The sequence below is a fragment of the Larus michahellis genome, unplaced genomic scaffold (genome assembly GCF_964199755.1).
Source record: "Larus michahellis unplaced genomic scaffold, bLarMic1.1 SCAFFOLD_493, whole genome shotgun sequence".
Lineage (NCBI taxonomy): Eukaryota > Metazoa > Chordata > Aves > Charadriiformes > Laridae > Larus > Larus michahellis.
In genome coordinates, this window is record NW_027436183.1 from 1 (window position 1) to 27,977 (window position 27,977).

The window sequence follows — 27,977 nt, forward strand, 5'->3', positions numbered from 1 at the left end:
GGCATCCGGGGAAGGATGCGAACTGGGGGGGGGGGGCAACGAAGGGGGTGTGCAAAAAAGGGGGGCAATGAAGGGGGGGAGTGCAAGGAAGGGGGGGGGCAGCCGGGGAAGGATGCGAATGGGGGAGGGGCGCAACGAAGGCGGGGGTGCAAAAAGGGGGGGAAACGAAAGGGGGGGGTCCAACGAAGAAGGGGGTCCAACGAAGGGGGGGGGTTTGGAGGATGCGGAGGGGGGTTGGAGGATGAGGGGGGTCGGAGGATGCGGGATGCGGGGGGGGGGGGTTTGGGGGATGCGGGGGGGTTTGGAAGATGAGGGGGGGGGTTTGGAGGATACGGGGGGGGTTGGAGGATGCGGGGGGGGGTTGGAGGATGCCGGGGGGGGGGGTGTGGAGGATATGGGGGGGGGGGGCGTTTGGAGGATGCGGGGGGGGGGGTTTGGAAGATGCGGGGGGAGGGGGGGGGGGGCCTCAACCACCACGTCATCCGCAACCGCCCCCCCTGCCGCAAACGCATCGCGCGGCAAAGAAGCGGTTAAAGCTCAGTTCCCCCCCCCCCCATCCCCCAACCTCTTGCCCCCCCCCCGCCCCCCCCGTGCCCCCCCCCCCCCAAACCTTCTCGATCTTCTCCAGCCACTCTTTATTCTGCGCCAGCTCGGCCATGAAGGCCTGGTGCTTCAGCCAGGGCTTGGGGGGGCGCGGGGGGGGGTCCCGGGAGGGGTCCCCCGCCATCAGCACCTTCTCCCGGATCCAACCATCCAGCTGCGGGGGGGGGGGGGGGGGGGGGGAAGAAAAAATTTCTGTGTCACACACACCACCACCACCCCCCCGCTCAAGGAAAACCACCCCCGCCCAAGGAAACAACCCCCCCTCCCACCCCCCCCAAGGAACGCCCCCCCCCCCACCAAGAAACAGCCCCCCCCCGTCCAAGAACCGCCCCCCCCGCGCAAGAAACACCACCACCCCCCCCGAAATCCCCTAGCAAACAACCCCCCCCGCGCAAGAAACACCCCCCCCCGCGCAAGACCCCCCCCCCCCCGACCAAAAAACACCCCCCCCCCCGATCAAGAAACACCCCCTCCCGCGCAAGACACCCCCCCCCGACCAAGAACACCCCCCCCCCCGGCAAGACCCCCCCCCCCCCCCCCCGACCAAGGACTCCCCCCCCCCCCGGCGCAAGACCCCCCCACCCCCCCCCCGATCCTTAAGAGGGGGGGGGTTGTGGTCCCTCTATGGGGATGCGGTCGGGGAGGATGAGGAGGATGAGGAGGGGGAGGATGAGGATGAGGAGGAGGAGGATGATGCCGCAGAACCTTTGCGGCAGCCGCCGGGCGGAGCGCGAAGGCCGGATCCGGCCCCCCCGCCCCCCCTTCCCTGGTGGATGCGCCAGAAAAAGCCGGTGGCTCCGGCCAAGCTCCTTCTGGACCAGCGAAGCCTCCGGCGCAGCCACCGCGAAGCCACCGAGATGCTGAGGAGCATCCATGGGGGGGGCAGGACCCCCTGGTCCAGCTCAGGGGGGGCACTAGGGGACAATCCGCCCCCCCAAAGCCATCCAGACCCCCCCAAGGATGGTGACACCAGCATGGGGTGACAACGGCGTGGGGTGACACCAGCAGCACCCATCCTGGCCACCCACGAAGCCCCCTGAGATGCTGAGGAGCATCTATGGGGGGGCAGGACCCCCTGGTCCAGCTCGGGGGGGCACTAGGGGACAATCCGCCCCCCAAAGCCATCCAGACCCCCCCCAAGGATGGTGACACCAGCATGGGGTGACAACGGCGTGGGGTGACACCAGCAGCACCCATCCCGGCCACCCACGAAGCCCCCTGAGATGCTGAGGAGCATCTATGGGGGGGCAGGACCCCTGGTCCAGCTCGGGGGGGGCACTAGGGGACAATCCGCCCCCCCAAAGCCATCCAGACCCCCCCAAGGATGGTGACACCAGCATGGGGTGACAACGGCGTGGGGTGACACCAGCAGCACCCATCTCGGCCACCCACGAAGCCCCCTGAGATGTTGAGGAACATCTATGGGGGGGGCAGGACCCCCTGGTCCAGCTCGGGGGGGGCACTAGGGGACAATCCGCCCCCCAAAGCCATCCAGACCCCCCCAAGGATGGTGACACCGACGTGGGGTGACACCAGCGTGGGGTGCCACCAGCAGCACCCATCCCACCTCCTACCAAGCCCCCGCACCCATCTCAGCACCCACCCCCCCTCCTCCATGGGTAATTTGGGGGGGCATCAGGGGTTGGGGGGGGGTGTCAGAGGTTGGGGGGGGGTCAGAGGGGTGGGGGTCGGGGGTCCGGGTCCCACCTCCCGGCAGTTCTGGAGGAACCGCTGGAGCTCCAGATGGTCCTTGAGCCGCTGCATCCACTCCTGGGCCAGCTCGTAGTTGCGGTGGCTCCTGTGGGGGTGGGGGCGGGGGGGGGGGATGTCCATCTCATCCTTGACACCCCCCCCCGCCCCCCCACCCCCCCACTCCGGAACCCTAATTAAGCACCTAATTAACCCCACTCCACCCCCTCGTCAAGCAAATTAACCCAAGGGGGAAACTGAGGCACGGCATTGTGTGCGCCCCGTCGGCCGTGGGGAGGAGGCCCCAGCAGATCCAGCTCCATCATTGTCCCGGGGGGGGGGTGGTGGGGGTGGTCCTGGGTGCCGGGGGAGGTGGGGGGGGGTGGGTCTTGAGTGTCAGGGTGGGGGTCAAGGCGTTGCCATCCCGGCCACCTACTTGGTGCGAAGCCCCTCCATCTCCTGGGCCACGCGGTCGCTGTAGAGGTTGCCCTGCCGTTGGAGGCTCTCGCCGGCTTGGAGGGTCTGTTGGATCTTCTGCAGGTTGAGCTCCATGGTGGTGGTGAAGTCCTTGTGCTTCTTGATGGCGTTGGTGACCCCTTCCACCGTGTCGGGCAGCTCGGCGTGGACCAGGGCGGACTCCTGGAGAAGGGACGGGAGGAGACGTCGGCGTCGGTCCTCTCCGTTCTTCTCCTCGCTCCCCAACTCCAAGCGGGTGGTCAAGCCGGACCTTCTCCCGCCCGTCTTTACCTGGTTGTAGAGGCTGGTCTGGCATTGTTGGACGTCCCGCAGGAAGAGGTGGAAGACGTGCGATTGCACCAGCACCTCCCGCCGCGTCTCCCAGCTCTGCAACAACTTGCCCCAACCCGCGTCCAGCTTCTGCAACCACTGCTGCAAGGAGAGGTAGGGCACCTCCATCTCCTCCAAGGCCAGGAGGTCGCTGGCCGCTTGGATCTTGGCGTAGTCCTCCTCGTAGCCGTTGATCTCCTCCTTGAGGGCCGCGTGGTGGTTCAGCAACCTCTCGGCTTCGCTCAAGCTATCGGGCACCTCCTGGCAAGCAACGGCCGCTTGGGTCTTCACCAACCAACCGAGGAAGTTGTCCAAGTCTTGGATGAACTGTTGCAAGCGGCCGGCGATGGTCAAAGAGTCCTCGCAACCTTGGAGCGCCCTCTTGAGGGCCTCCCACTCTTCGCTGATCTGCTCGAAGGGCAGCAGGATCTCCAGGGCCCTCCCAGGGTGGGAGGCAGCCAAAGCTTCGCCTTCCTGTTGAAGCTCCACCAACCGAGGTTCCAAGACCACCAAAGCGGCCTCCATGGTGGAGAGGCGACGTTGCAAGGCCAAGACGCCGCCCAGGTCGCCGCTGCCCGATTGCGTGGCTTCGATGGCTTTTCTCTTCTCCCGCACCTGCGCCTTCATCTCGCTGCACTCCAGCAGGTAGTTCTGGATCTTCAGGACAGAGCTGAGTTGGCTCTTCTTGCGTTCCACCAGCTCCACCACCCGGTTCCACCTGGGGATGGAGGTGGGACAAGACCAGGATGGAACTCTGCACCAGGCGTTGCCACCAGGATGGGGTCCACCTTGGACACTGCAGACTCCCAGGATGGGTTTGGTCCATGGCACTGGAGAGCTGGACCCCACAGGGACGTCCCACCACGTTGGGAGAACCACAGGATTGGGGTCTACGAGCAGCTCCACAGACGGTTCCCTCCAATGAGGAGCCCCCAAGTGGGGTGAGGTCCATCTTGAGGATTATGGACCCCCGGGATGGGTTTGGCCAATGGCACTGGAGAGCTGGACCCCATAGGGACGTCCCACCAGGTTGGGAGAACCACAGGCTTGGGGTCTACAAGCAGCCCCACAGATGGTTCCCCCAAACAAGGAGGCCCCAAGTGGGGTGAGGTCCACCTTGGGCATTGTGGACTCCCAGGATGGGTTTGGACCATAGCACTGGAGAATTTGGCTCCATGGGGACATCCCACCAGGCTGGGAGAACCACAGGCTTGGGGTCTACAAGCAGCTCCACAGCTGGTGCCCCACACCCAGCAGCCCCCCAAGCAGGATGAGGTCCACCTTGAGCATTATGGACTCCCAGGATGGGTTTGGCCCATGGCACTGGAGAACTTGGATCCATGGGGACATCCCACCAGGCTGGGAGAACCACAGGCTTGGGGTCTACAAGCAGCCCCACAGCTGGCTCCCCCCAACAAGGAGCCCTCAAGCGGGGTGAGGTCCACCTTGGGCATCACAGACCACCAGGAGGGACTTGGCCCCACAGCTTGGCCCCCTCCCCACACCCATACCTGCTGTTGAGGTGGTCCTGGCAGGAGCGGACCTCCTCCGAGCTGGGGTGGCCCCCGTCCACCAACTGCTGCACCACCTGGTTGACATCCAGGATCCGTCCCATGACGCTGTTCATCTCCTGGTCCAGGCTCTCAAACCTGGGGAGATGTGAGCCACGAGGTCCACCCTGGGACAAGGGACCCGGGCATCCGGCCCCCTTCCCCACTCCACCCCACACACCTATGTTGGACCACCTCAACCTCATCCAGCTCCTCCGGCACCTCCATCCTCTCCAACCACTGCTCCTTCTCATCCACCCAGACCTCGCAGGCGTGGACCTCGCTGAACATACGGTAGACGGCCAAGGCGTCCTGCAACCACTGCTGCCGTAGGACGGCCACCTCGGCCACCTCCCCGTAGAGCTGCTCCACCTCCACCACCCGGATCTGCACGTCAACCCCTTGACGGTGTTCGGGTGCCAGAAGAGCCAACTGCTTCCGAAGGGCCAAGACGGCCGCCCGGTGCTTCTCCACCTCTTCCACCACCGCCCGGTGCTTCCGCAGAAGAGCTTGGGTGGAATAGTCATCGTGGCCAAAGTCATCGCTGGAGACGATGCGGTAGGTGTCCTGCAACCAGGCCACCAAGTCGTCCGTCTCGGCGCTGAACTGGAAGAAGTTGAGGGCCTCCTGCAACCGCTGTTGGTGCAACCCCGTCACCTCCTCCAGCTTCTTCCAGCGGAGGCGGACCTCCCGCATCTTCTCCTGGATCCCACCGGGGCTGAAGCGTTTCTTGGCCAAGATCTGCTCGCCCCTCTTCATGGTCTGGTGCAAGAGCGCCCGGCGGCTGCCCAGTTCGCCCAGCATGCTCTTGTGCTTGTTGGTCAAGGTCAAGACGCTGCTCAGGTCCCGGCCACACGTCTTGGCGGCCAAGATCTGCTCCTTCTCACGGATCCATGCCTCGGCCTCCTCCATCTCCTGGAAGAAGGCCCAGAGCTGGCGAGAGTCCTCCAGTTCCTTGCGTCTCTTGCCCGCCAGTTCCCCCAGTTCCTCCAGGCAGGTCTGGACATGGTTGACCCGGTTGCAGATGATCTGGGGGTCACAGGGTTGGTAGCCTGGACCAAGAGAACCAGCTCTTAGCGGAGATGGTCTACAGCGCCCCGAAGACCTTGGTTGACCACTCCCAAGGCCAAGCATCTCCCAGTCTTGGCGGTGCCCCTCCCGGTGCCCCACGTTACCCTCCAGCTCGGAGAACTTGAGCGCAGCGGCGTTGAGGGCCTGCACCCGCTCAGTCTGGGCGGAGATGTCGGCCTCCAGCAGCCCGTGCTTCTGCAGCAGGTCCTCAACCTCCAGAAGATGCTTCCCCAAATCCTTGGAGACCAGCAACACCTGGGGAAGGGACACGAGACCACGGTGGGGAGGGGCTGGAGCTTCCCACCGTGTCCTCCATGGGGAGAACCCTGGACCCACCAGGCCCCCAGCTCCACCTGCATCTCCTCCATCCAGTCAATCATATAGACCATCTCCTGGAAGATCTTCTGTAGGGCTAAGTTCTGCTCCAGACGGGCACGGCGGGCGCAGACCAGTTCGGTCAAGAGCCCCCACTGCCGCAGGATGTTGTCCTTCTGGGCGCTGATGCGTTTGGTGTCATAGTACCCCTCGGACTCCATCTCCAGGGCCAGCTCCACCACCACTTGGATGCGCTCTTGGTAGGAGGAGATGTCGGCCTCGATGGCCTCGTGCTTCTTCATGGCGGCCTCCACCGCCGGCAGGTCGTAGCCAAAGTTGTCCTGGGGTTGGGGGGAGATGGCATCAGGGTGGTCTCCCCCACCGTGGTTAACGAGGGAGCCCAACGAGGCAAGACTGGAGATCCCACCACCCAAGCGTTGGGGTTCTCACCACCCCCCCGGGCCAGGGAGAGGACCCAGGCATCCCGCCCCAGGGTGGGGGGGGGGGGTCCCCACCGAGCCCCCACCCCGTCCCACCTGGGAGACCAGGCGTTGGTTCTCGTTCAGCCACGTCTCTCTCATGACAGCCTTGTGGTCAAAACGTTGGGCCAACAGCTCCAGCTTCTCCTGCCGGATCAACTCGTTGCGCAACGCCACCTCCCGCTCATGCTCTGCCTTCTCCAAGCAGGTCCAAGCCTGAGGGGTGGGACATCGGGCTCACCGAGGGGGTCCCCACCCCTTCTCGGGGTTCCCCCGGCACGGAGAGGCCACCCCCGTCCCACCAGCACCTTGTTGATGTCGGAGATGCTCTTGCCCTCGCTGGGGACATAGAGTTTGCGGTTGTTGGCCCGGAGTTTGCTCTGGATGGTGAAGAGCAGGACCTCCAGGTTCCCCTTCTCCTGGAACCTAGGGGGTGGCAGCGCCGGGTCAGGATACGGTCACGGGTCCTCCCCCCGCCCCCCGTGGTTGTCCTCCCCACCCCAGGAGGTGCTCACTTGACAGGTTTCTCCAGGGTGCAGAAGGCGGTGAAGGCTTGGAGCTGCTGCTGGACCCCGGTGAGGGAGTTGGCGAACTTCTGGTTGCCGATGATGGCGATGGTGTGCTGGATCCAGGCCAGCAGCTCGGCCGCCAGCGCCTCGTACCGCTCGATGATGGCCTCGATCTCCATGGCTTGATCCAGAACCTGGGGGGAGAGGGGTGGGGCGCCGGCGCGGCTCAGGGCTGTCCCCCACGGAAGCCCCTGGAGCAACAAGGGGCAGCCGGAGGTGCCACCTCCTCGGTCCGGCCCCTCCAGAGACCGGCACGGCCCTATCCTGGCGCCCCGTGCAGTGAGAGATGGGACATCCCACGGAGCAAAGGATGGGGCACCCCATGGAGCCAGGGATGGGACATCCCATGGAGCAAAGGATGGGACAACCCATGGACCAAAGGATGGGACAACCCACGGAGCAAGGGATGGGACTATGCATGGACCAAAGGATGGGGCACCCCATGGAGCAAGGATGGGGAACACCATGGACCAAGGGATGGGACAACCCATAGACCAAAGGATGGAGAACACCATGGAGCAAAGGATGGGGCACCCCACGGAGCCAGGGATGGGGCAACCCATGGAGCAAAGGATGGGGCACCCCATGGACCAAGGGATGGGACAACCCATTGACCAAAGGATGGGACAACCCATGGAGCAAAGGATGGGGCACCCCACGGAGCCAGGGATGGGGCACCCCATGGACCAAGGGATAGAACACCCCATGGAGCAAAGGATGGGGCACCCCATGGAGCAAAGGATGGGGAACACCATGGGCCAAGGGATGGGGCACACCATGGGCCAAGGGATGGGGCAACCCATGGAGCAAAGGATGGGGCACCACATGGAGCCAGGGATGGGGCACACCATGGGCCAAGGGATGGGGCAACCCATGGACCAAAGGATGGGGCACCCCACAGAGCCAGGGATGGGGCACCCCATGGAGCAAGGGACGGGACAACCCACCGACCCACAGAGCGTGGGCCAAACCCCACCTTCCCGATGCGCTTCCCCTCCACCGCCAGCGCCTTCATCTTGGAGAAGTAGTGGTAGAAGGACACCACGTAGGTGATGATGGACTTCTCATCGGGGTCCTCCATGTTGACGTCTAGAGGTGGGGGGGGGGGGGGATGTGAAACATCGGTCCCCCGAATTCCCCCTCCCTCCCCCCGGTTCCCCAGAGTCGTCCCCCGCCCCCGACCACCAGCCCTGGTCCAGCAAAGCCCATCCCCAACCCCAGGTTGCTCCCCTCAACCTTGACCCCACCCCCCCAAAATCCTTCCAAGGTGGAAAACGAAGCTGGGAGCAATTAGCTGGAGGGGTGGAGACGCCCCACCCCATGCAGACAGAAGATGGATGGACAGACGGACAACCCCCCCCCCCCCATCTTGTCCCGTCCCTACCTTCGGGGTCCAGCAGCTTGCTGAGCCCCAACTGCTGCTCGGCCGTGTTGAAGGCTTGTTGAAGGTTGTAGGTCGCGTTGGACTTGGTCAACTTGTGGAAGTCGATGAGGTCCGGCCTGCAAGCGGGACACAGCCGCTTCCAGCCCCCCACCCCACAGAGGGGACCCAGGCATCCAGGTTGCTCCCCCCTTACTGTCCCCCCACGGTGGACCTGTGCTTGTGGATGAGCGCGTTGAAGGCCAACCCATCCCTCCAGCTGGTGGTGAAGTTCTGGATGTTCACCTCGGGGTAGCTGTGGGGAAAAGTTGGGGGTCACAGGGTGAGGGATCCGTCCTCCATCCATGGGGGGGTCCATCCCTTGTCCATCCCAGCTCCAGGGGTCACCGCTCACCCCGCCGTCTTCATCTGGCACCAGAGCAGAAGAGCGTCCTTGGCCGAACGCGTCTCACGGTTGTCTTCGGTCTTGATCTTGATCACCTGGATCTGGGGAAAGCCAGGGGGCACTGACGCACGGCGGGGTCCTGGCGTGGGGACAGCGTCCCCAGCAGGGGAACAACCCCGCCCCGCTACCTGGAAGCGGAGGATGATGGTCCAGATGAGGCCGAGGGTGAGACGGTGGTTGCCATCCACGATGTCGTGGGAGCCCACGTTCTCCAGGTGGACCCGTTGCTCCTTGAGGAACTGCAATGCCTTGTCCACGTTCTCCAAGGAGTGGATCCGCATCCGGCCCCGCGTTGGCTTGGGCTGACGGAGACACCCACACCCGTCACCCCCACCGCCGAGAAGGTCCACCCCCACCGCCGAGAAGGTCCTCCCATCCAGCTCGCAAACTGGAGGTGGATGGGACCTGCGAGCACCCTTTGCATGGGGTGGGGGTGGTGATGGGGACATCTGAGGTCATCACGACCTGGTGGCAGATGGGACATGGGTGGTGGCGGGGAGGTCCCAGCTCAACCCAACCCAGTGGTAGATGGGACATGGGTGACCGTGGTGGTGGAGACATCCTGGGTCATCGCAACCTGGTGGTCGATGGGATCTGGGGGGTGGTGGTGATGACGGGGAGGTGCCCAGCTCATCCCAGTACGGTGGTAGATAGGACCGGGGGGGTGGTGGTGGTGATGGGAAGGTCCCACCTCAGCCCACTCTGGTGGTAGGTGGGACCTGGTGGTGGTAACGGGGAAGTCCCAGCTCATCCCAGTATGGTGGTAGGTGGGACGTGGGGGGTGGTGGTGGTGATGGGAAGGTCCCAGCTCATCCCAGTATGGTGGTAGATGGGATGTGAGTGATGGTGGTGGTGGTGGAGAGGTCCCAACCCACCCCAGTGTGGCGGTGGGTGGGACGTGGGTGATGGTGGTGGTAACAGGGAGGTCCCAGCTCAACCCAACGCGGTGGTAGATGGAACCTGGCTGGTGGTGGTGGTGGTGGTGACAGGAAGGTTCTGGGTCATCGTGACCCGGTGGTAGATGGGACCTGGTGGTGGTGACGGGGAGGTCCCAGCTCCTCCCAGTACGGTGGTGGATGGTGGTGGGTGGGAGGCGCCGTCCCTCACCAGTTGCTCCCCGGAGAGCACCTCCAGCAGGCGGGTGAGGACGTAGCCGTCGCGCAGGTCGGCGTAGAGGTCCCCGATGCGGCAGGAGACACGGGCCAGGTGGGCGTTCACCCACTTGGTGAAGGTCTTCTTCTGCACCGCGTCCCGCTCCTCTGCCGGGGGGCGGGGGGGGAGGGTCAGTGGGTGGGTGGGGGTCACCCACGGCGGGATGGGGGGGTGGGGGGGTGGGGGTGGGACCTACCGGCCAAAGCCTTGATGCGGGAGCACTCGAAGAGCTTGGGGTCGTCCCAGCCCCGGGGCTCAGGCCCTTCCCAGTTGTTGTTCTGCTGCTCCATGGTGGCCACCTCGGCCGCCGCCATGGGGCTGGGGTTGGGGGGGGACACGACTGGGGGTGGGGGGGGGGGTCACACACGCACACGCGTGTGGGGTGGGGGGGGAAAGCTGCTCCTGGAGCTGCCCTGGAAGGTGCCGGGGCCCAGGTTGGGGGGGGGGGTGGGGGGACGCTGAGTCAGGAGAGCACGGAGCTCCCCCCGGCACCCCCATAACCCCCCCAGCACCCCATAGAGGCCCCTGCAGTGACCCCCCCAGCACCCCTGTGACGCCCCCCAGCAACCCCATAACCCCCCCAGCACCCCATAGAATGCCCCAGGACCCCATAACCCCCCCCCCGAACCCTATACAGGCCCCCCCGAGCCCCCCAGCATCCCCATAACCCCCCCAGCACCCAATAGAGCCCCCCGCAGTGACCCCCCAGCACCCCTGTGACCCCCCCGCCATCCCCATAACCCCCCCCAGCACCCCATGTAACCCCCCCAGGAACTCCCTGCAGCCCCCCCCCCCCCCAGCACCCCATATAATACCCCCAGCAGCCCCTGTGACCCCCACAGCACCCCACAGAGTCCCCCCAGCACCCCTATAACCCCCCCCAGCACCCCATAGAATGCCCCAGGACCCCATAACCCCCCCCCAAACCCTATACAGGCCCCCCCGAGCCCCCCAGCATCCCCATAACCCCCCCAGCACCCCATAGAGTCCCCCACAGTGACTCCCCCAGCACCCCCACTGACCCCACTCCCCCCATAACACCCCCCAGCACCCCCACTGACCCCCCCGGCATCCCCATAACCCCCCCAGCACCCCTGTGACTCCCCCTGCAGCCCCCCCCCAGCCCCCCAAAAAGTCCCCCAGGACCTCTGTAACCCCCCCAGCCCCCCATAGAGCCCCCCCAGCACCCCCCCAGCACCCCATAGAGCCCCCCCAGCACCCCTTATAGGCCCCCCAGCACCCCAGTGACCCCCTTATAATCCCCCCCACCCTCCTGCAGCCCCCCTATAGCATCCCCTGCACAGCCCACCCCCCTAGCACCCCCATAACCCCCCCAGCACCCCATAGAGCCCCCCCGGCACCCCTATAACACCCCCCCAGCACCCCCTATAGAACCCCCACCCCTCTGCAGCCCCCCTATAGCATCCCCTGCAGAGGGCCCCCCCCAGCACCCCATGGAGCCCCCCCAGCACCCCCATAACCCCCCCAGCACCCCATAGAGCCCCCCCAGCACCCCTATAACACCCCCCAGCACCCCCTATAGAACCCCCACCCCTCTGCAGCCCCCCTATAGCATCCCCTGCAGAGGGCCCCCCCCCAGCACCCCATGGAGCCCCCCCAGCACCCCCATAACCCCCCCAGCACCCCATAGAGCCCCCCCAGCGCCCCCATAACCCCCCCAGCACGCCATGTAACCCCTCCCAACATCCCCATAAGCCCCCCCAGCACCCCATGGAGCCCCCCCAGCACCCCCATAAGCCCCCCCAGCACCCCATAGAGCCCCCCCAGCGCCCCATGTAACCCCCCCCAACATCCCCATAACCCCCCCAGCACCCCATGGAGCCCCCCCAGCATCCCCCTTGTAGCATCCCCTGCACTCCCCCCCCCCCCAGCCCCCCCGCCCCCCCCCCCTTCGGCCGCAGCAGGATCGGGCCCCTCCCGCCGGTCACCTTGAGGGACCCCGGCACCGCACCGGGGCCCCCCCGCGGACACGCAGCGGGAACCCCCCCCGGGGCTGTCGTTCCCCCCCCTCCCCGCGGTACCGAGAAACACACCACCCCCCCCCCACCCGGTTCACGGCCACCAGGACCGGAGGGATGGGGGGATGCTGGGAGGGGGATGCTGGGGGGGGGACGGTGTTGGGTGGGGGGGGGGATGATGGAGGGGGGGCATGATGAGGATGGGGGGGGGGGAGGATAATGCCGGGGGGAGGGATGATGATGCCGGGGGGGGGGGAGGATAATGCCGGGAGGGTGGATGCTGATGCCGGGGGGGGGGGGGATGATGGAGGGGGGGGGGGATGATGATGATGATGATGATGATGATGGGGGGGTCGGTGATGCCGGGGGGGGGTCTCACCGTGCCGTGGGGGGGGCGGGGGGGGGAAGGGGGGAGGGTCGGTACCGCCCGGGCCCGGTTCTCCCTGCGCACGGGAGCGAGCGCCACCGCCCGGCCCCGCCCCCCCCCCGCCACGTCCCTCCCCCCCCCCCGCCGTGCGTCGCCCCCCCCCGCCCCCCCCCGCCACCGGCGGAGTCCCCCCGGGTCCCGAAACGGCGGCGGGGGAGGGATGGGGGCACGGAGCGGGACCGTATGGAGCGGGGGGGGGCACGGAGCGGGATGGTATAGACCGGGGAGGGGGGGGGCACAGACCGGGGGAGGGGGGGACACGGATGGGGATGGTATAGACCGGGGGGGGGGGCACGGAGCGGGATGGGGGAGTCATGGACCGGGACCCTATGGAGCGGGGCGGGGGGGGCACGGAACGGGGGGAGGGCACGGATGGGGACCCTATGGATCGCGGGGGGGGGGCCAGGGATCGGGACCCTATGGATCGCGGGGGGGGACACGCAGATGAGGACCCTATGGAGCGGGGGGGGCACAGATGGGGACCTTATGGATAGGGGGGGGACACGGGGGGAGGACATGGAGGGGGGACCCCCCACTGCACCCCGGAACTGGCCAGGGGTCAAGGGACCCCCCCGGGGGGGTCTCTGGGGTTGGGGGGGGGGGGCTTGGGGTTTGGGGGGGTGTTAGTCGGGTTATGGGGGGGGTTGGGGGGGGTCCATGGGGCTGCTATGGGGCAGGCAGAGCCTGTATGGGGCAGACAGGGCATATGTGGGACATACGTGGGGCCAGGCAGAGTCCCTGTGGGCTGTATGGGGCCGCTATGGGGCAGGCAGGGCCTATATGGGGCAGACAGGACATATGTGGGGCCAGGCAGAGCCCCTGTGGGCTGTATGGGGCTGCTATGGGGCAGGCAGGGCCTATATGGGGCAGACAGGGCATATGTGGGACACACGTGGGGCCAGGCAGAGCCCCTCTGGGCTGTATGGGGCCACTATGGGGCAGGCAGGGCCTATATGGGGCAGACAGGACATATGTGGGGCCAGGCAGAGCCCCTGTGGGCTGTATGGGGCCGCTATGGGGCAGGCAGGGCCTATATGGGGCAGACAGGACATATGTGGGGCCAGGCAGAGCCCCTGTGGGCTGTATGGGGCTGCTATGGGGCAGGCAGGGCTGCTGCGGGGCAGACAGGGCATATGTGGGACATATGTGGGGCCAGGCAGAGCCTCTCTGGGCTGTATGGGGCCGCTATGGGGCAGGCGGGGCCGCTATGGGGCAGGCACGGCTGCTGTGGGGCAGGCAGGACCTATATGGGGCAGACAGGGCATCTGTGGGACCATACGTGGGGCCAGGCAGAGCCCCTGTGGGCCATATGGGGCCGCTCTGGGGCTGTTTATCCGCCGTGGGGCGCTGGGGGGAGAACCCACAAACCTGACGCCCCTTCCCCGGGGCTATTCCCCCCCCCTCCCTTATTTCTAGGCAAAAGATTCCCACCGTTCTGCCTCCGTAATCCGTAACTCCAGCCGGGCTTCCCGCATCCCTCGGGGCGACCGAAGAGCCTCCCCGGCGCCGCCCGCCCGTGAAGTTTCGCGGCGTCTGCGAGACACTCGGTGCGGGTTCCTGGGGGGTCGTTTGGGGCGAGGAGACCCTTCCTCCCGTTGTCCCCTTGAGCCGTGGCAGGAGAGGAGAAGTTTGCCGGAAGTTTGCCAACTTCTTGAGGATGATAACAGTTTGCCGACTTCTTGAGGACGATAATGTGCCGACTTCTTGAGGACGATAATTTGCTGACTTCTTGAGGACGATAATGTGCCGACTTCTTGAGGACGATAATTTGCCGACTTCTTGATGGACGATAACAGTTTGCCGAATTCTTGAGGACAATAATAGTTTGCCGACTTCCTGAGGACGATAGTTTGCCGACTTCTTGAGGACGACAGTTTGCCGACTGCTTGAGGACGACAATAGTTTGCCAAATTCTTGAGGATGATAATTTGCCGACTTCTTGAGGATGACAGTTTGCTGACTTCTTGAGGACAACGATAGTTTGCCGACTTCTTGATGGATGATAATTTGCCGACTTCTCGAGGACGATAATTTGCCGACTTCTTGAGGATGACAATTTGCCGACTTCTTGAGGACAACAATAGTTTGCCAACTTCTTGATGGATGATAATTTGCCGACTTCTTGAGGACAACAATAGTTTGCCGACTTCTTGATGGACGGAGAGATGAGGGGAGGGTGGTTGATGGGGTCTACCTTGACTTCAGTGGGGCGTTCGACACCGTCTCCCACAGCGTCCTCCTAGGGAAGCTCAGGAAGAGACGAACGGACAAGAAGGTGGATAGGAAACTGGTTGAAAGACAGAGCTCAGAGGGTGGTGATCAGGGGCACGGAGTCTCGTTGGAGGTCAGCGATGAGCGGTGTTCCCCAGGGGTCAGTACCTGGGTCCAGTCCTCTTCGATGGATTCATCGATGACCTGGCTGAAGGGACAAGAGCACACCCTCAAGCGTGTTGGCCCATGACACAAAGCTGGGGGGGGGTGGGGGTGACTGACACACCGGAAGGTCATGCGATGGGCCCTGGTGGCCGAGAAGGCCAATGGCATCTTGGGGGGCATCCAGAAGAGCGTGGCCAGCGGGTGGAGGGAGGTCATCCTCCCCCTCTACTCTGCCCTGGGGAGGCCGCACCTGGAGTTGTGGGTCCAGTTCTGGGCTCCCCGGGTCAAGAGGGACAGGGAACGGCTGGAGAGGGGACAGCAAAGGGCTACCAAGATGCTGAGGGGGCTGCAACACCTCCCTGATGGAGAAAGGCCGAGGGATTTGGGTCTCTTCAGGCCGGAAAAAAGACGGCTGAGGGGGGACCTTATCGACGCTTATAAATACTGAAAGGGGGGGTGTCAGGAGGATGGGGCCAGGCTCTTCTCAGTGGTGCCCGGGGACAGGACAAGGGGTAACGGGCACAAACTTGACCACGGGAAGCTCCACCTAAACACGAGGAGGAACTTCTTTACCTTTGAGGACGGCAGAGCCCTGGCACAGGCTGCCCAGAGAGGTGGGGGAGTCTCCGTCTCCGGAGACATCCCGAACCCGCCTGGGCGCATTCCCGTGCCACCTGCTCTGGGTGACCCTGCTCTGGCCGGGGGGTTGGACGGGATGATCTCCAGAGGGCCCTTCCCACCCTACGATTCTATGACGATAAGGACGGTCTTTGAAGCAGCCGCGGCTCCGTCCCGATTGGAACAGGAGAACAGAGCTGACACGTCAAAGAACGTCGCAGCCATGAACCGCTTCTCGTCGTCGCACCCTTGGCGATGGGCTACTCCTCCCCGTCCCCTCGTTATCGCCCTCCGCCACAGCAGCTCAGCGACCAACTGTTTTCACGCAGCAAGAAGGTCAGCGGTTAACGATTTTTCTCCCGCAGCCAGCGGGGCGGTAGGAAAGAAAGAGCTTTTATTTCCGGTTATAAAGCGAGCAGCGGCGCCCGTCTTCGGGTTAACGACTCGTTCTCGGCGGCCCACGCCAGCGGCGGAGAGGATCGAAGGAAACGCCGTAAAGGCCGCAACTCGTCTCTAGCGACTCTCTCGCTTAAAAAACCGCCCTGAGCATCCCCCATCCCCCGGACACGCGCCCCGGTTGCGGAAGCGCTCCGCCCTCGGCGCGCGGCCGGCGTCGAAGTAACGGGAAAATTCAGCTTTTTCTGCAGGCACCTCCCCTAGCTGCCCGTCTGCCGGACCCTGTCAAACGTCCGAGGCGGCGACGGACAAACGGACGCGCGGAAAAGGTGGCGTCGCCCTTTCGGGGAGGGCGAAACGGAGGCTGGCGTGTGTTACGTCCCGCTTCCGATTCGTAAATTCTCAACGGCGCGGACTAAGGTGAGGTAGATCCTGAGATGCATCCAGAAACCTTTATTAGCTTCCCCAAATGGTTAGCGTAGGTCTTAACGAGCCCCCGTTAATTGGTTAGGGGCATAACGAATCATGGCAAGCGGCGAGGTGTGCGTTGTGCTACTTCGCAACAGGGATGGGACAACTAACGGCCAGCGGTACTCAAGGTGGTACTTCAGGTCGTTACTTCGCGACTCCCAACCGTTTACTTAACGATTCCGAGAGAAAAGAGAAACGAGGGATGGAGAAAGGAAAAGACGGCGAAAAAGACCGAGAGAAAAAGCTCACCCGGCCTGGCTCCAGCATCGTTCTCAGGGAATCTTCCCAGGCATCGTCTTCTTTCTTGGGAAGAGTCTCCCCAGGCACGGTCTTCTTCCTTGGGAAGAGTCTTCCCAGGCATCATCTTCTTCCTTGGAAAGTCTTCCCCGGCACGGTCTTCCTCCTTGGGCAGAGTCTTCCCAGGCACGGTCTTTCTTGGGAAGAGTCTCCCCAGGCACGGTCTTCATTGGGAAGAGTCTTCCCAGGCATCGTCTTCTTTCTTGGGAAGAGTTTTCCCAGGCACGGTCTTCGTTCTTGGGAAGAATCTTCCCAGGCACAATCTTCTTTTTTGGGAAGAATCTTCCCAGGCACGGTCTTCCTTCTATTGTTTCTTCCTTGTTCCTCCCAGGGGCACTTATTTTCCCCTTTTCCGTTTGCCGAATTAGCAGGGTCCACCCCCGCGTGCCGAGGACAGCCTCGCCTCAGGTTTCTCCCTTCTCCCGGGTGAGGTGTAGCATGATTTGGGCGGAGAGACGAGTGCCACAGTCACGCACGTTTAGCATGATCCCTATAATCTCCATTAGCGCATGCAGGGGCGTGCGCTTTCGCATGCATTTCGCGGATAACGAAGCAAAGGGCGCTCGTGGGCCACAACGGCCTGGAGAACTGAGACCGAGCGAGCTCACCACACCAGTGGCAGAACGATCCCGTCTTCACAAGTCAGGTCTCCCCCACTTTCAGGCGCCGGAAGCGTGAGCCTTCTCAGTTCTTCGAAGGCCAGGCCTGCGTTCTTTATTTCCTTGCAGGTGTTCGAGGCGTCCCATGGAAGGCTTGGAGGGCCTCCTGCCCCCCAGCAGGGAATTTACAGTCCGTCCCTTGCAGCGTGTGGGAAGGCAAAGACGGGGCGTGGGATAACGACGACATCGGCCAAAAATAGAAAAGTACCACATTGTTCGCGCGTTAAGGGAAAGTCTAAAATCGAGAGGCTTCGGAGGTAGAAAACGAATACGACACCCGCGGCTCCCCAGTAAGGATGCTCATGAAGCTACGCGAGGTCCGGGGCGGGATGCGGTTATTCCGCGGCTTTACCTTACGATGGATAGCAGATCCAGGAAGGGGACGATGCCATGAAACAGATAAGCTGCCAATTCGCCGCCCGCTGGCTAGTGGGAGGCAACGTTTTGTCGAATTTTGAGGAAATCGGCGCGAACTTGGCTCGTTTTATAACACCTAAAACACACCTCCGTCCCGAGGGCTACCCGCCGCCGAGGCGCGACCACTCCTCCTGGCGCCTGCGCCCCGCGCTTCTCGTAAACTCCACCTTTCGTTGCGAAGCGAGAGAGTTTTGCACCAATCGCGGTGAACGCGCGCGCGTGACCGACGTCGCTCAAACTCCACCTCGAAGGTAGGAAATGGTGTAAAAATAATAGGCCGAGAGAGGGGGGATACCCGGGGAAGACACCGTCGCGAACGATTCCATCACCCATTTTCGGCGTCGGTCGATGGGATGAGCCTTTCTTCCCCGGTATTTATCACCGGCAATCCTAAGAACCTATATATATACCTGTTCTTTAAACAAACCGCCCTTTTTAAGTAGCTGGTCGTCTCGGTTTCTCACCGAATAGCGACCCAAAGGCTCGAGAGCGGCCACGCTGGTTCGTGGAGCGCGACTGGACTGAAGGCGCAGCCCGCCCTTCAAGCGCATCCAAATCGTTAACGGTTTAACGCGTTATTAAACGCCACTGGACCCCTAGCGGCGAATCGGGCACCCCTCAGAATTTAAACCTGGCCTCCCACCTGGGTGAGGAGCGGTTAGAACCACAAAGGGGGTTTATTTTCTGCCAAAAGCGCTTGGCCCCTTCTCACGCCAAGAGCCGGGGGAAGGAGGAACTGGGGGCCAGGAGGGAAGTAAACACGGCGCGCAGCTTTCGGGTGGAAAAGCTGGGTCCTGTGAGGAAAACCGCCTCCTGCGAGACGGGGAGAGGCGTCCGCTCGCTAATAGTAGAGAGTAGCACTAGAATAGTACCCCAGATCTGCCTCCTCCTCCTCCTCCTCCTGGCGGGGGGCTGTGAGGCCACCCCGGCGCTGGGTTTGGCGGAGTTCGGGGGCTCCATCCCCTGAGGGGAGCGCTGCTGCCGGCGCGGCAGGAAGGCGGCCGGGGGTTGCGGGGGCTTTCCCCGAGGAGAGCGTCTCCCCAGCGCGGGGCCGCTCCCGGAGGGGAAGGGGGGTGGTGGTGGGGTGGGTTCCAGCCGCCCGTGCGGGGCCGCCCCTGAAGAGATGAGGAGAAGAGCGGGGGCTCCCTCCACAGCGCCGCCGCCGCCGCCTCCCCGGCCCTTCCCGCCGCGCACCGGTGGCGGCTGCGCGCGGCGTCAGGTGACGGGGACGGGCTGTGGCGGGAGGGAAGGGAGGGGCGGCGCCATTTTGCGGAGGGGAGGGAGAGGGCGAGGGCCGCGCGTGGGCCGGGAGCGCGGGGGAGAGAAGGGGTGTGCGGAGGGGGAATGGCGGGGCTGTGGGAGGGAGCCTGTGAGGGGAGCGGGTGTCGGTGTGAGGGGAGTGAGGGGAGCGGGTGTCGGTGTGAGGGGAGCGAGGGGAGCGGGTGTCGGTGTGAGGGGAGCGAGGGGAGCGGGTGTCGGTGTGAGGGGAGTGAGGGGAATGGGTGTCGGTGTGAGGGGAGTGAGGGGAATGGGTGTCAGTGTGAGGGGAGTGAGGGGAATGGGTGTCAGTGTGAGGGGGGAGTGAGGGGAATGGGTGTCAGTGTGAGGGGGGAGCGAGGGGAGCGGGTGTCAGTGTGAGGGGAGTGAGGGGAATGGGTGTCAGCGTGGGGGGAGTGAGGGGAATGGGTGTCAGTGTGAGGGGAGTGAGGGGAATGGGTGTCAGTGTGAGGGGGGAGTGAGGGGAATGGGTGTCAGCGTGGGGGGAGTGAGGGGAATGGGTGTCAGTGTGAGGGGAGTGAGGGGAATGGGTGTCAGTGTGAGGGGGGAGTGAGGGGAATGGGTGTCAGCGTGGGGGGAGTGAGGGGAATGGGTGTCAGTGTGAGGGGAGTGAGGGGAATGGGTGTCAGTGTGAGGGGGGAGTGAGGGGAATGGGTGTCAGCGTGAGGGGAGCGAGGGGAATAGGTGTCATTGTGAGGGGAGTGAGGGGAATGGGTGTCAGTGTGAGGGGAGTGAGGGGAATGGGTGTCAGTGTGAGGGGAGTGAGGGGAATGGGTGTCAGTGTGAGGGGAGCGAGGGGAATAGGTGTCATTGTGAGGGGGAGTGAGGGGAATGGGTGTCGGTGTGAGGGGAGTGAGGGGAATGGGTGTCGGCGTGAGGGGAGTGAGGGGAATGGGTGTCAGCGTGAGGGGAGCGAGGGGAATGGGTGTCAGCGTGAGGGGAGTGAGGGGAATGGGTGTCAGCGTGAGGGGAGTGAGGGGAATGGGTGTCAGCGTGAGGGGAGCGAGGGGAATGGGTGTCAGCGTGAGGGGAGTGAGGGGAATGGGTGTCAGCGTGAGGGGAGTGAGGGGAATGGGTGTCAGCGTGAGGGGAGCGAGGGGAATGGGTGTCAGCGTGAGGGGAGCGAGGGGAATGGGTGTCAGCGTGAGGGGAGCGAGGGGAATGGGTGTCAGCGTGAGGGGAGCGAGGGGAATGGGTGTCAGCGTGAGGGGAGCGAGGGGAATGGGTGTCAGCGTGAGGGGAGCGAGGGGAATGGGTGTCAGCGTGAGGGGAGCGAGGGGAATGGGTGTCAGCGTGAGGGGAGTGAGGGGAATGGGTGTCAGCGTGAGGGGAGTGAGGGGAATGGGTGTCAGCGTGAGGGGAGTGAGGGGAATGGGTGTCAGTGTGAGGGGAGTGAGGGGAATGGGTGTCAGTGTGAGGGGAGTGAGGGGAATGGGTGTCAGTGTGAGGGGGGAGTGAGGGGAATGAGTGTCAGCGTGAGGGGGGAGTGAGGGGAATGGGTGTCAACGTGAGGGGAGTGAGGGGAATGGGTGTCAGCGTGAGGGGAGTGAGGGGAATGGGTGTCAACGTGAGGGGAGCGAGGGGAATGGGTGTCAGCGTGAGGGGGGAGCGAGGGGAATGGGTGTCAACGTGAGGGGAGTGAGGGGAATGGGAATGGGTGTCAGTGTGAGGGGAGCGAGGGGAATGGGTGTCAGTGTGAGGGGGGAGTGAGGGGAATGGGTGTCAGCGTGAGGGGAGCGAGGGGAATGGGTGTCAGCGTGAGGGGAGTGAGGGGAATGGGTGTCAGCGTGAGGGGGGAGCGAGGGGAATGAGTGTCAGCGTGAGGGGAGTGAGGGGAATGGGTGTCAGCGTGAGGGGGGAGTGAGGGGAATGGGTGTCAGCGTGAGGGGGGAGCGAGGGGAGCGGGTGTCAGCGTGAGGGGAGCGAGGGGAGCGGGTGTCAGTGTGAGGGGAGCGAGGGGAATGGGTGTCAGCGTGAGGGGAGTGAGGGGAATGGGTGTCAGCGTGAGGGGAGTGAGGGGAATGGGTGTCAGCGTGAGGGGGGAGCGAGGGGAGCGGGTGTCAGTGTGAGGGGTGTGCGGGACGGTGTGCGGAGGGGGAATGGCGGGGCTATGGGAGGGAGGGTGTGAGGGGAGCGGGTGTCAGTGTGAGGGGGGAGCGAGGGGAGCGGGTGTTCAGCGTGAGGGGGTGTCGCGTTAAAAGGGCTGTAGTTTCGATATTTGCCTGCCAGAGTCCCGGGACTTTTGCTCATTTACTCTCGGCGTCCCACCAAAGGACTTTGACCGAATCCGATTCGCAAATAATCGAAATCAGTGACTTCGTTGGGAGCACCGGTCGCAGGTTGGAGGGTGCCGTCGATAAATTCCCTGACTACAATAGCGCTGGTTACTTGAGGTTAATACCGCTGGCGAAAATGACGACAGCGCCACAAGCCGGGGGTGACGTTCCCCAGCGGGGGAAAGGCGCAGCGTGACCCGGCGCGGCGTCCCGGCCTGGGCCGGAGGAAGAGAACGCAGCCCTTCCACTGCCTCCGTCAGGTTATCGAGTTTCTTCTCCCCCAATTTAACAGCCGTTTTCTCCCCGGAGTTGGGCGGTTTCCACGCGCCGCGCGGGGTGGGTGGTTTGGGTGGGGAGAGCCGAGCGCTGTGGGGGTCGTTTACGTTGAGCGTGACCGTGGGGGCGCGCAGGGGCGTCAACTCGAACGTGGCTTTCGCGGGCCACGAGGCAAAGGCGCCGTTTCGCGGGGACGCAGAGAGCTGCGCGAGGTTCTCTTTTGTTTTCTCCGGTTTACTGGCTCTGCTGACGAAAAGCAGGGCTGTCCCGGCTCCCCGAGACCCCCCCCCCCAGTTATTTATGTACCCTGTGATGGCCAGACCCAGCCGTCACCCCCTCGCCCCGGGGTTGCCCAGGGGAGAGCAAAGCCAGCCTTAATTGCCCTTTGGGCACGGAGACTTCACCTCACGATCCAAATTCCGGGGGGGGGGGGGCAAGGAGCGGGACTGTATGGACCGGGGAGAGGCACGGATCGGGCCCCTATGGCCCAGGGGGGGGGGCACGGACCAGGACTGTATGGACCGGGGCTGTATACACCTGGGGGGGGGGGGGGCATGGATCGGGAGAGCCCTATGGACCGGGACGGTAAAGACCGGGATTATATAGATTCGGCGGGGGGGGGGGGGGGAGGGGCATGGAGCGGGACCATATGGACCGGGGGGGGGGAGGGACATGGATTGGGAGCATATAGACGGGGGGGGCACGGATTGGGACCATATGGACCGGGGGGGGAGGGGGGAGGGGCACGGACCGGGACTGTATGGACCCGGGGGGGGACATGGATCGGGACCATATAGACGGGATGGGGGGGGGCACGGACCGGGCCCCTACGTTCCGGTACCGTAGAACGGGGCGGGGGGGGGGGGGGGGGGGAGTGTCAACTCTTCCCCCCACCCCGCCCCGTTCCCGGCGCCTTTGGGCGGCTCCTCCCCTTGGGGGGGGCGTGGCCGGGTGCCGGTGGCGAGTGGTGGCCCCGAGGAGGTGCCGGTGTGTCCCTGTCCGTGTGTCGTCCCCCCCACCCCGCCATGGCCACCGTGAGGAAGGTCGCCATCTTCGGGGCCACCGGCCGGACGGGGCGGCCCACGCTGGGCCAGGCGCTGCAGGAGGGTACGGGGGGGGGGCACTGGGGGGGGGACATGGAGGGGGAGGCATGGGGAGGGCATGGAGGGGACATGGAGAGGGGGGACATGGGGGTGACATGGGGGGACATGGAGGTGGGGGACATGGAGGTGGGGGACATGGGGGGGGACATGGAGGGGACATGGAGAGGGGGGACATGGGGGGGACATGGAGGTAGGGGACATGGGGGGGACATGGAGGGGGGGACATGAGGGGGGGACATGAGAAGGGCGACACGGGGGGGACATGGAGGGGGGGGATGTGGGGGGGGACATGGCGGGGGGAGAAATTTGGGGGCACCCCAGAACCGGCCGGGGGTCAAGGGACCCACCCACCGGGGACGTTGCGGGGGGGGGTGTCCCTGGGGCTTGGGGGGGTCTTAGGGTTTGGGAGGGGGGGCTCTGGGGTTGGGGGTGTCTGGGGTTATGGGGATCCCTGGGGGGTGCAGGGGGGCACAGGGGAGGCAGACAGAGCCTATATGTGGGGCAGACACCCCCCCCCATTGGGGCCATATAGAACCTGTGTGGGGCAGACAGAGCCTATATGTGGGGCAGACTCCCCCCCCCCGCCCCTGTTGGGGCCATATAGAGCCTCTGTGGGGCAGACCCAGCGTGGCCAGGCTGTATAGAGGCTGTATGTGGGGCAGAACCCCCCCGTTGGGTCCATATGGGGCAGACCCAGCCTGTGTGGGGCAGATAGAGCTTATCTGGGGCAGGCGCTGCCTGTCGGGGGCTGATAGAGCCCATGTGGGGCTGATAGAGCCCATGTGGGGCATGCAGATCCTCTGTGGGGCAGGCAGAGGCCCTATGGGCCATATGTGGGGCCAGGCAGAGGCCCTATGGGCCATATAGAGCCCCTTTGGGGCAGGCAGAGCCTATATGGGGCGGACAGGGCACATGTGGGGCCAGGCAGAGCCCCTATGGGCCATATAGAGCCCCCAGTGGTGCAGACAGGGCATATGTGGGGCATACGTGGGGCCAAGCATAGCCCCTATGAGCCATATAGAGCCTCTATGGGGTAGGCAGAGCTTGCAAGGGCCATATAGAGCCTCTATGGGGCAGACAGGGCATATGCCTCTATGGGGCAGCAAGAGCCTGTATGGGGCATATGTGGGGCCAGGCAGAGCCCCTGTGGGCTGTATGGGGCCGCTGTGGGGCTGGCAGAGCCGCCGTGGGGCAGGCAGGGGGTGTCCCCCCCAGCGTCCCGGGCGCTGTGTGTGTGTGTCCCGCCCAGGGTACACGGTGACGGTGCTGGTGCGGGACCGGGCCCGGCTGCCCCCCGAGTGCGACCCCCAGCGCGTGGTGGTGGGTGACGTGCTGGACCCCGCGGCCGTGGCCGAAGCCGTGAGGGACCAGGACGCCGTCATCATCCTCCTGGGTACCCGCGATGACCTGGGTACGGCACCCAAGGGACCCCGACACCCGGGGACCCCAACACCCAGGGACCCCAACACCCCAACACCCAGGGACCCTGACACCCTGTCACCCCATCACCCTGTCGCCCAAGGGACCCCGGCACCCCGACACCCTGACACCCTGACATCCTGTCACTCCATCACCCAAGGGACCCCGGTACCCAGGGACCCCAGCACCCCAACACCCTGTCACCTCAGCACCCTGGCACCCAGGGACCCCGGCATCCAGGAACCCCAACACCCTGACACCCTGGGGCCCTGACACCCAGGGACCCCGGCACACCGACACCTGACACTCCATCACCTCAACACCCAAGGGACCCCGACACCTAGGGACCCCGGCACCCTGACACCCAGGGACCCCAACACCCTGACACCCTGGAGACCCCAACACCCCGACACCCAGGAACACCATCACCCCCTCACCCAAGGGACCCCGGCACCCAGGGACCCCATCACCCCCTCACCCAAGGGACCACGACACCCAGGGACCCTGGCACCCCATCACCCAGGGACCTCAGCACCCTGACACCCTGGAGACCCCAACACCCAGGGACCCCAACACCCCCTCACCCAAGGGACCCCGGCACCCAGGGACCCCATCACCCTGACACCCAAGGGACCCCGGCACCCAGGGGACCCTGACACCCTGTCACCCCGACACCCAGGGACCCCGGCACCCAGAGGACCCACAGCCCGACTCCCCAACAACCTGGGGACCCCATCCAAAACCTCGGGGGGCTGCCCCGTGTCCCTCCCCAACCACCCCAAAACTTGGGGGGCTGCCCCATATCCCTCCCCAATCACCCCAAAACTTTGGGGGCTGCCCCCTAACCTCGGGGGGCTGCCCCGTATCCCTCCCCAACCACCCCAAAACTTGGGCAGCTGCCCCATATCCCTCCCCTAACCTCGGGGGGCTGCCCCCTATCCCTCCCCAAACCTGGGGGGCTGCCCCCTAACCCCCCAATTCCCCCCCTTCCCTCCAGGCCCCACCACGGTGATGTCCGAGGGCACCAAGAACATCGTGGCGGCCATGAAGACCCACGGCGTCCGCAAGGTGGTTGCCTGCCTCTCGGGTGGGTGCCTTCCCCCCCCTCCCCGGCCCTGAAATGTCCGTTCCCCCCCCCCAAATATGGGGGTCTGCCCCACACTCTGACCCCCCCCACCCCCACAGCGTTCCTGCTGTGGGACCCCCAGAAGGTGCCCCCCCGGCTGATGCCGGTGACCGAGGACCACATCCGCATGGAGCACGTCCTGCGGGAGTCGGGGCTCGACTGTGTCTACGTCGTGCCCCCCCACATCGACGGTACGTGGCAGGGGGGGGGTGGTGGTGGGGGAGACGACGAGGACGACACGCGCGCACACCCCTCCCCCCCAAGAAATACACCCCCCCAAAAAACCCACCCCCCAAAAAACCCCCACCCCAAATAGGGAGGATTTTACCCTGTTTTAACCCCCCCCATCCCATTCTATCCCATTCTATCCCAGTATCCCTCCTATCCCCATAGCCCAGTTTATCCCAGTATCCTGTTCTATCCCCATATCCCAGTTTAACCCCCCCATCCCATCATATCCCAGTACCCCATTCTATCCCTCTGTCCCAGTTTAACCCCCCCATCCCATCATATCCCAGTATCCCATTCTATCCCCATATCCCAGTTTAAGCCTCCAATCCCAGTTTATCCCAGTATCCCATTCTATCCCTGTATCTCAGTTTAACCCCCCCATCCCATTCTATCCCAGTATCCCACTTTATCCCAGTATCCCATTCTATCCCAGTATCCCAGTTTATCCCAGTACCCCATTCTATCCCCGTATCCCAGTTTAAGCCTCCAATCCCAGTTTATCCCAGTATCCCATTCTATCCCTGTATCTCAGTTTAACCCCCCCATCCCATTCTATCCCAGTATCCCACTTTATCCCAGTATCCCATTCTATCCCAGTATCCCAGTTTATCCCAGTACCCCATTCTATCCCCGTATCCCAGTTTAGCCCTATATCCCAGTTTAACCCTCCAATCCCAGTATCCCACATTATCCCAGTACCCCATTCTATCCCTGTATCCCAGTTTAACCCCCCTCCCACTTTATTCCAGTATCCCGTTCTATCCCCGTATCCCAGTTTAGCCCCATATGCCAGTTTAATCCCCATCCCATTATATCCCGTTCTATCCCAGTATCCCTCCTATCCCCATAGCCCAGCTTATCCCAGTATCCCAGTCTATCCCCGTATCCTGTTCTACCCTGTATCCCAGTTTAACCCCATATCCCACATTATCCCAGTATCCCGTTATCCTGCCCTCCCAATTATCCCGTTATCCCAGTATCTGGGTGCCCCACCCTCCCTGTTCTCCCAGTATCCCACTCTCCCTGGTATCCCAGTATCCCATTATTCCGTCATCCCAGTACCCCAGTATCCCGCTTTTCCCAGCACCCCAGTATCCCACTCTCTCAGGATCCCGCTCTCCCCATTATCCCAGTATCTGGGTGCCCCACCCTCCCTGGTATCCCAGTATCCCATTATCCCAGTACCCCGTTATCCCAGTATTCTGTTATCCCAGTATCCATTCTCCTGTTATTCCATTATCCCATTATCTCAGGATCCCACCCTCCCCATTATCCCATTATCCCGTTATCTGGGTGCCCCGCTCTCCCTGTTCTCCCATTATCCCGCTATCCCGTTCTCCCAGTATCCCGTTATCCCGCTCGCCCTGGTATCCCAGTATCCCCTTCTCCCACTATCCCAATATCCCACTCTCCCAGTGTCTGGATGCCCTGCTCTCCCCGTTCTCCCATTATCCCGCTCTCCCCGCTATCCCATTATCCCAGTATCCCATTATCCTGCTCTTCCTGGTATCCCAGTATCCCATTCTCCCAGTATCCCCTTCTCCCAGTATCCCTTTATCCCAGTATCCCCTTATCCCGGTATCCCATTATGCCATTCTCCCAGTATCTGGGGGCCCCGTTCTCCCATTATCCCGCTCTCCCCGCTCTCCCGTTCTCCCAGTATCCCGTTATCCCGCTCGCCCTGGTATCCCAGTATCCCATTCTCCCACTATCCCCTTCTCCCAGTATCCTTTTATCCCAGTATCCCATTCTCCCAGTGTCCTGTTCCCCCAGTATCCCAGTATCTGGATGCCCCGCTCTCCCCGTTCTCCCATTATCCCGCTCTCCCTGCTATCCCGTTCTCCCAATATCCCGTTCTCCCGCTCGCCCTCGTATCCCAGTATCCCATTCTCCCAGTGTCCCATTATCCCGCTCTCCCTGATATCCCAGTATCCCATTCTCCCAGTATCCCATTCTCCCAGTATCTGGGGGCCCCGCTCTCCCCGTTCTCCCATTATCCCGTTCTCCCCGCCCTCCCGTTATCCCGCCATTATCCCACCGTTATCCCGCCGTTGTCCCGCTCTCCGGCTGCCAGGCTCGGGGCCTCTGACTGGGGATTACTGGGTGTCACTGGGAGCCGCCGGCGCCTCCCGGGTCATCTCTGCCCCCGACCTGGGCCATTTCCTGCTGCGCTGCCTCCGCACCCCCCGCTACGACGGGAAACGCGTCTACGTCTGCCGGGAATACCCCCGGGAATGACGGAGCCATCGGCAGCGGGGGAGGGGGGGAAGGGGGGGGAGGCCCCAAAACCCCAAAATCCAAAAAAACCCCCCAAAATCCCCCCCAAAACCCCCCAAATCCCCCTGAAGAAAATGCCAAATCCCCCCCAAAAAACCCTAAAACCCCCCCAAAATCCACCCAAAAACCCACCCCGAAAACGCCAAAATCCACCAAAAAAAAACCCAAATCCACACAAAAAGCCCTAAAACCCCCCCAAATCCACCCAAAAACTTCAAAACCCACCCCGAAAATGCCAAAATCCACCCAAAAAACCCCCCAAATCCACCCAAAAAGCCCTAAAACCCCCCAAAATACCTCCAAATCCACCC

General features: G+C 63.8%; 2 protein-coding genes across 2 annotated transcripts; one reads left to right on the plus strand and one right to left on the minus strand.

The window, feature by feature from the left end:
- Positions 1-610: 610 nt before the first annotated feature.
- LOC141737087 (spectrin beta chain, non-erythrocytic 4-like) lies at positions 611-10,375 on the minus strand (the record flags this gene model as incomplete). The annotated part of the gene is made up of 18 exons (XM_074571702.1): positions 10,237-10,375; positions 9,996-10,147; positions 9,017-9,190; positions 8,838-8,929; positions 8,658-8,738; positions 8,447-8,562; positions 8,039-8,151; positions 7,009-7,196; positions 6,802-6,919; positions 6,551-6,709; positions 6,053-6,355; positions 5,804-5,954; positions 4,810-5,680; positions 4,590-4,727; positions 3,040-3,796; positions 2,729-2,931; positions 2,311-2,401; positions 611-757 (listed from the first exon to the last, which is right to left on the minus strand). Coding segments are annotated over exons 1-18 (3,972 nt in total), but the record flags the coding sequence as incomplete, so codon positions are not given.
- Positions 10,376-22,289: 11,914 nt separating this feature from the next.
- BLVRB (biliverdin reductase B) lies at positions 22,290-27,706 on the plus strand. Its single transcript, XM_074571703.1, has 5 exons — positions 22,290-22,617; positions 23,863-24,024; positions 25,030-25,119; positions 25,218-25,349; positions 27,464-27,706. Exons 1-5 carry the CDS (start codon positions 22,536-22,538, stop codon positions 27,625-27,627), a joined length of 630 nt encoding a protein of 209 aa, XP_074427804.1. The 5' UTR covers positions 22,290-22,535; the 3' UTR covers positions 27,628-27,706.
- Positions 27,707-27,977: the final 271 nt, after the last annotated feature.

Excerpts from the sequence above, each read along its gene's own strand:
- BLVRB (XM_074571703.1), top strand. The coding sequence starts at position 22,536 with ATGGCCACCGTGAGGAAGGTCGCCATCTTCGGGGCCACCGGCCGGACG. Across the intron at positions 25,120-25,217 it reads GGTGGTTGCCTGCCTCTCGG|CGTTCCTGCTGTGGGACCCC; the intron begins GTGGGTGCCTTC and ends CCACCCCCACAG. Across the intron at positions 25,350-27,463 it reads CGTGCCCCCCCACATCGACG|GCTCGGGGCCTCTGACTGGG; the intron begins GTACGTGGCAGG and ends TCCGGCTGCCAG.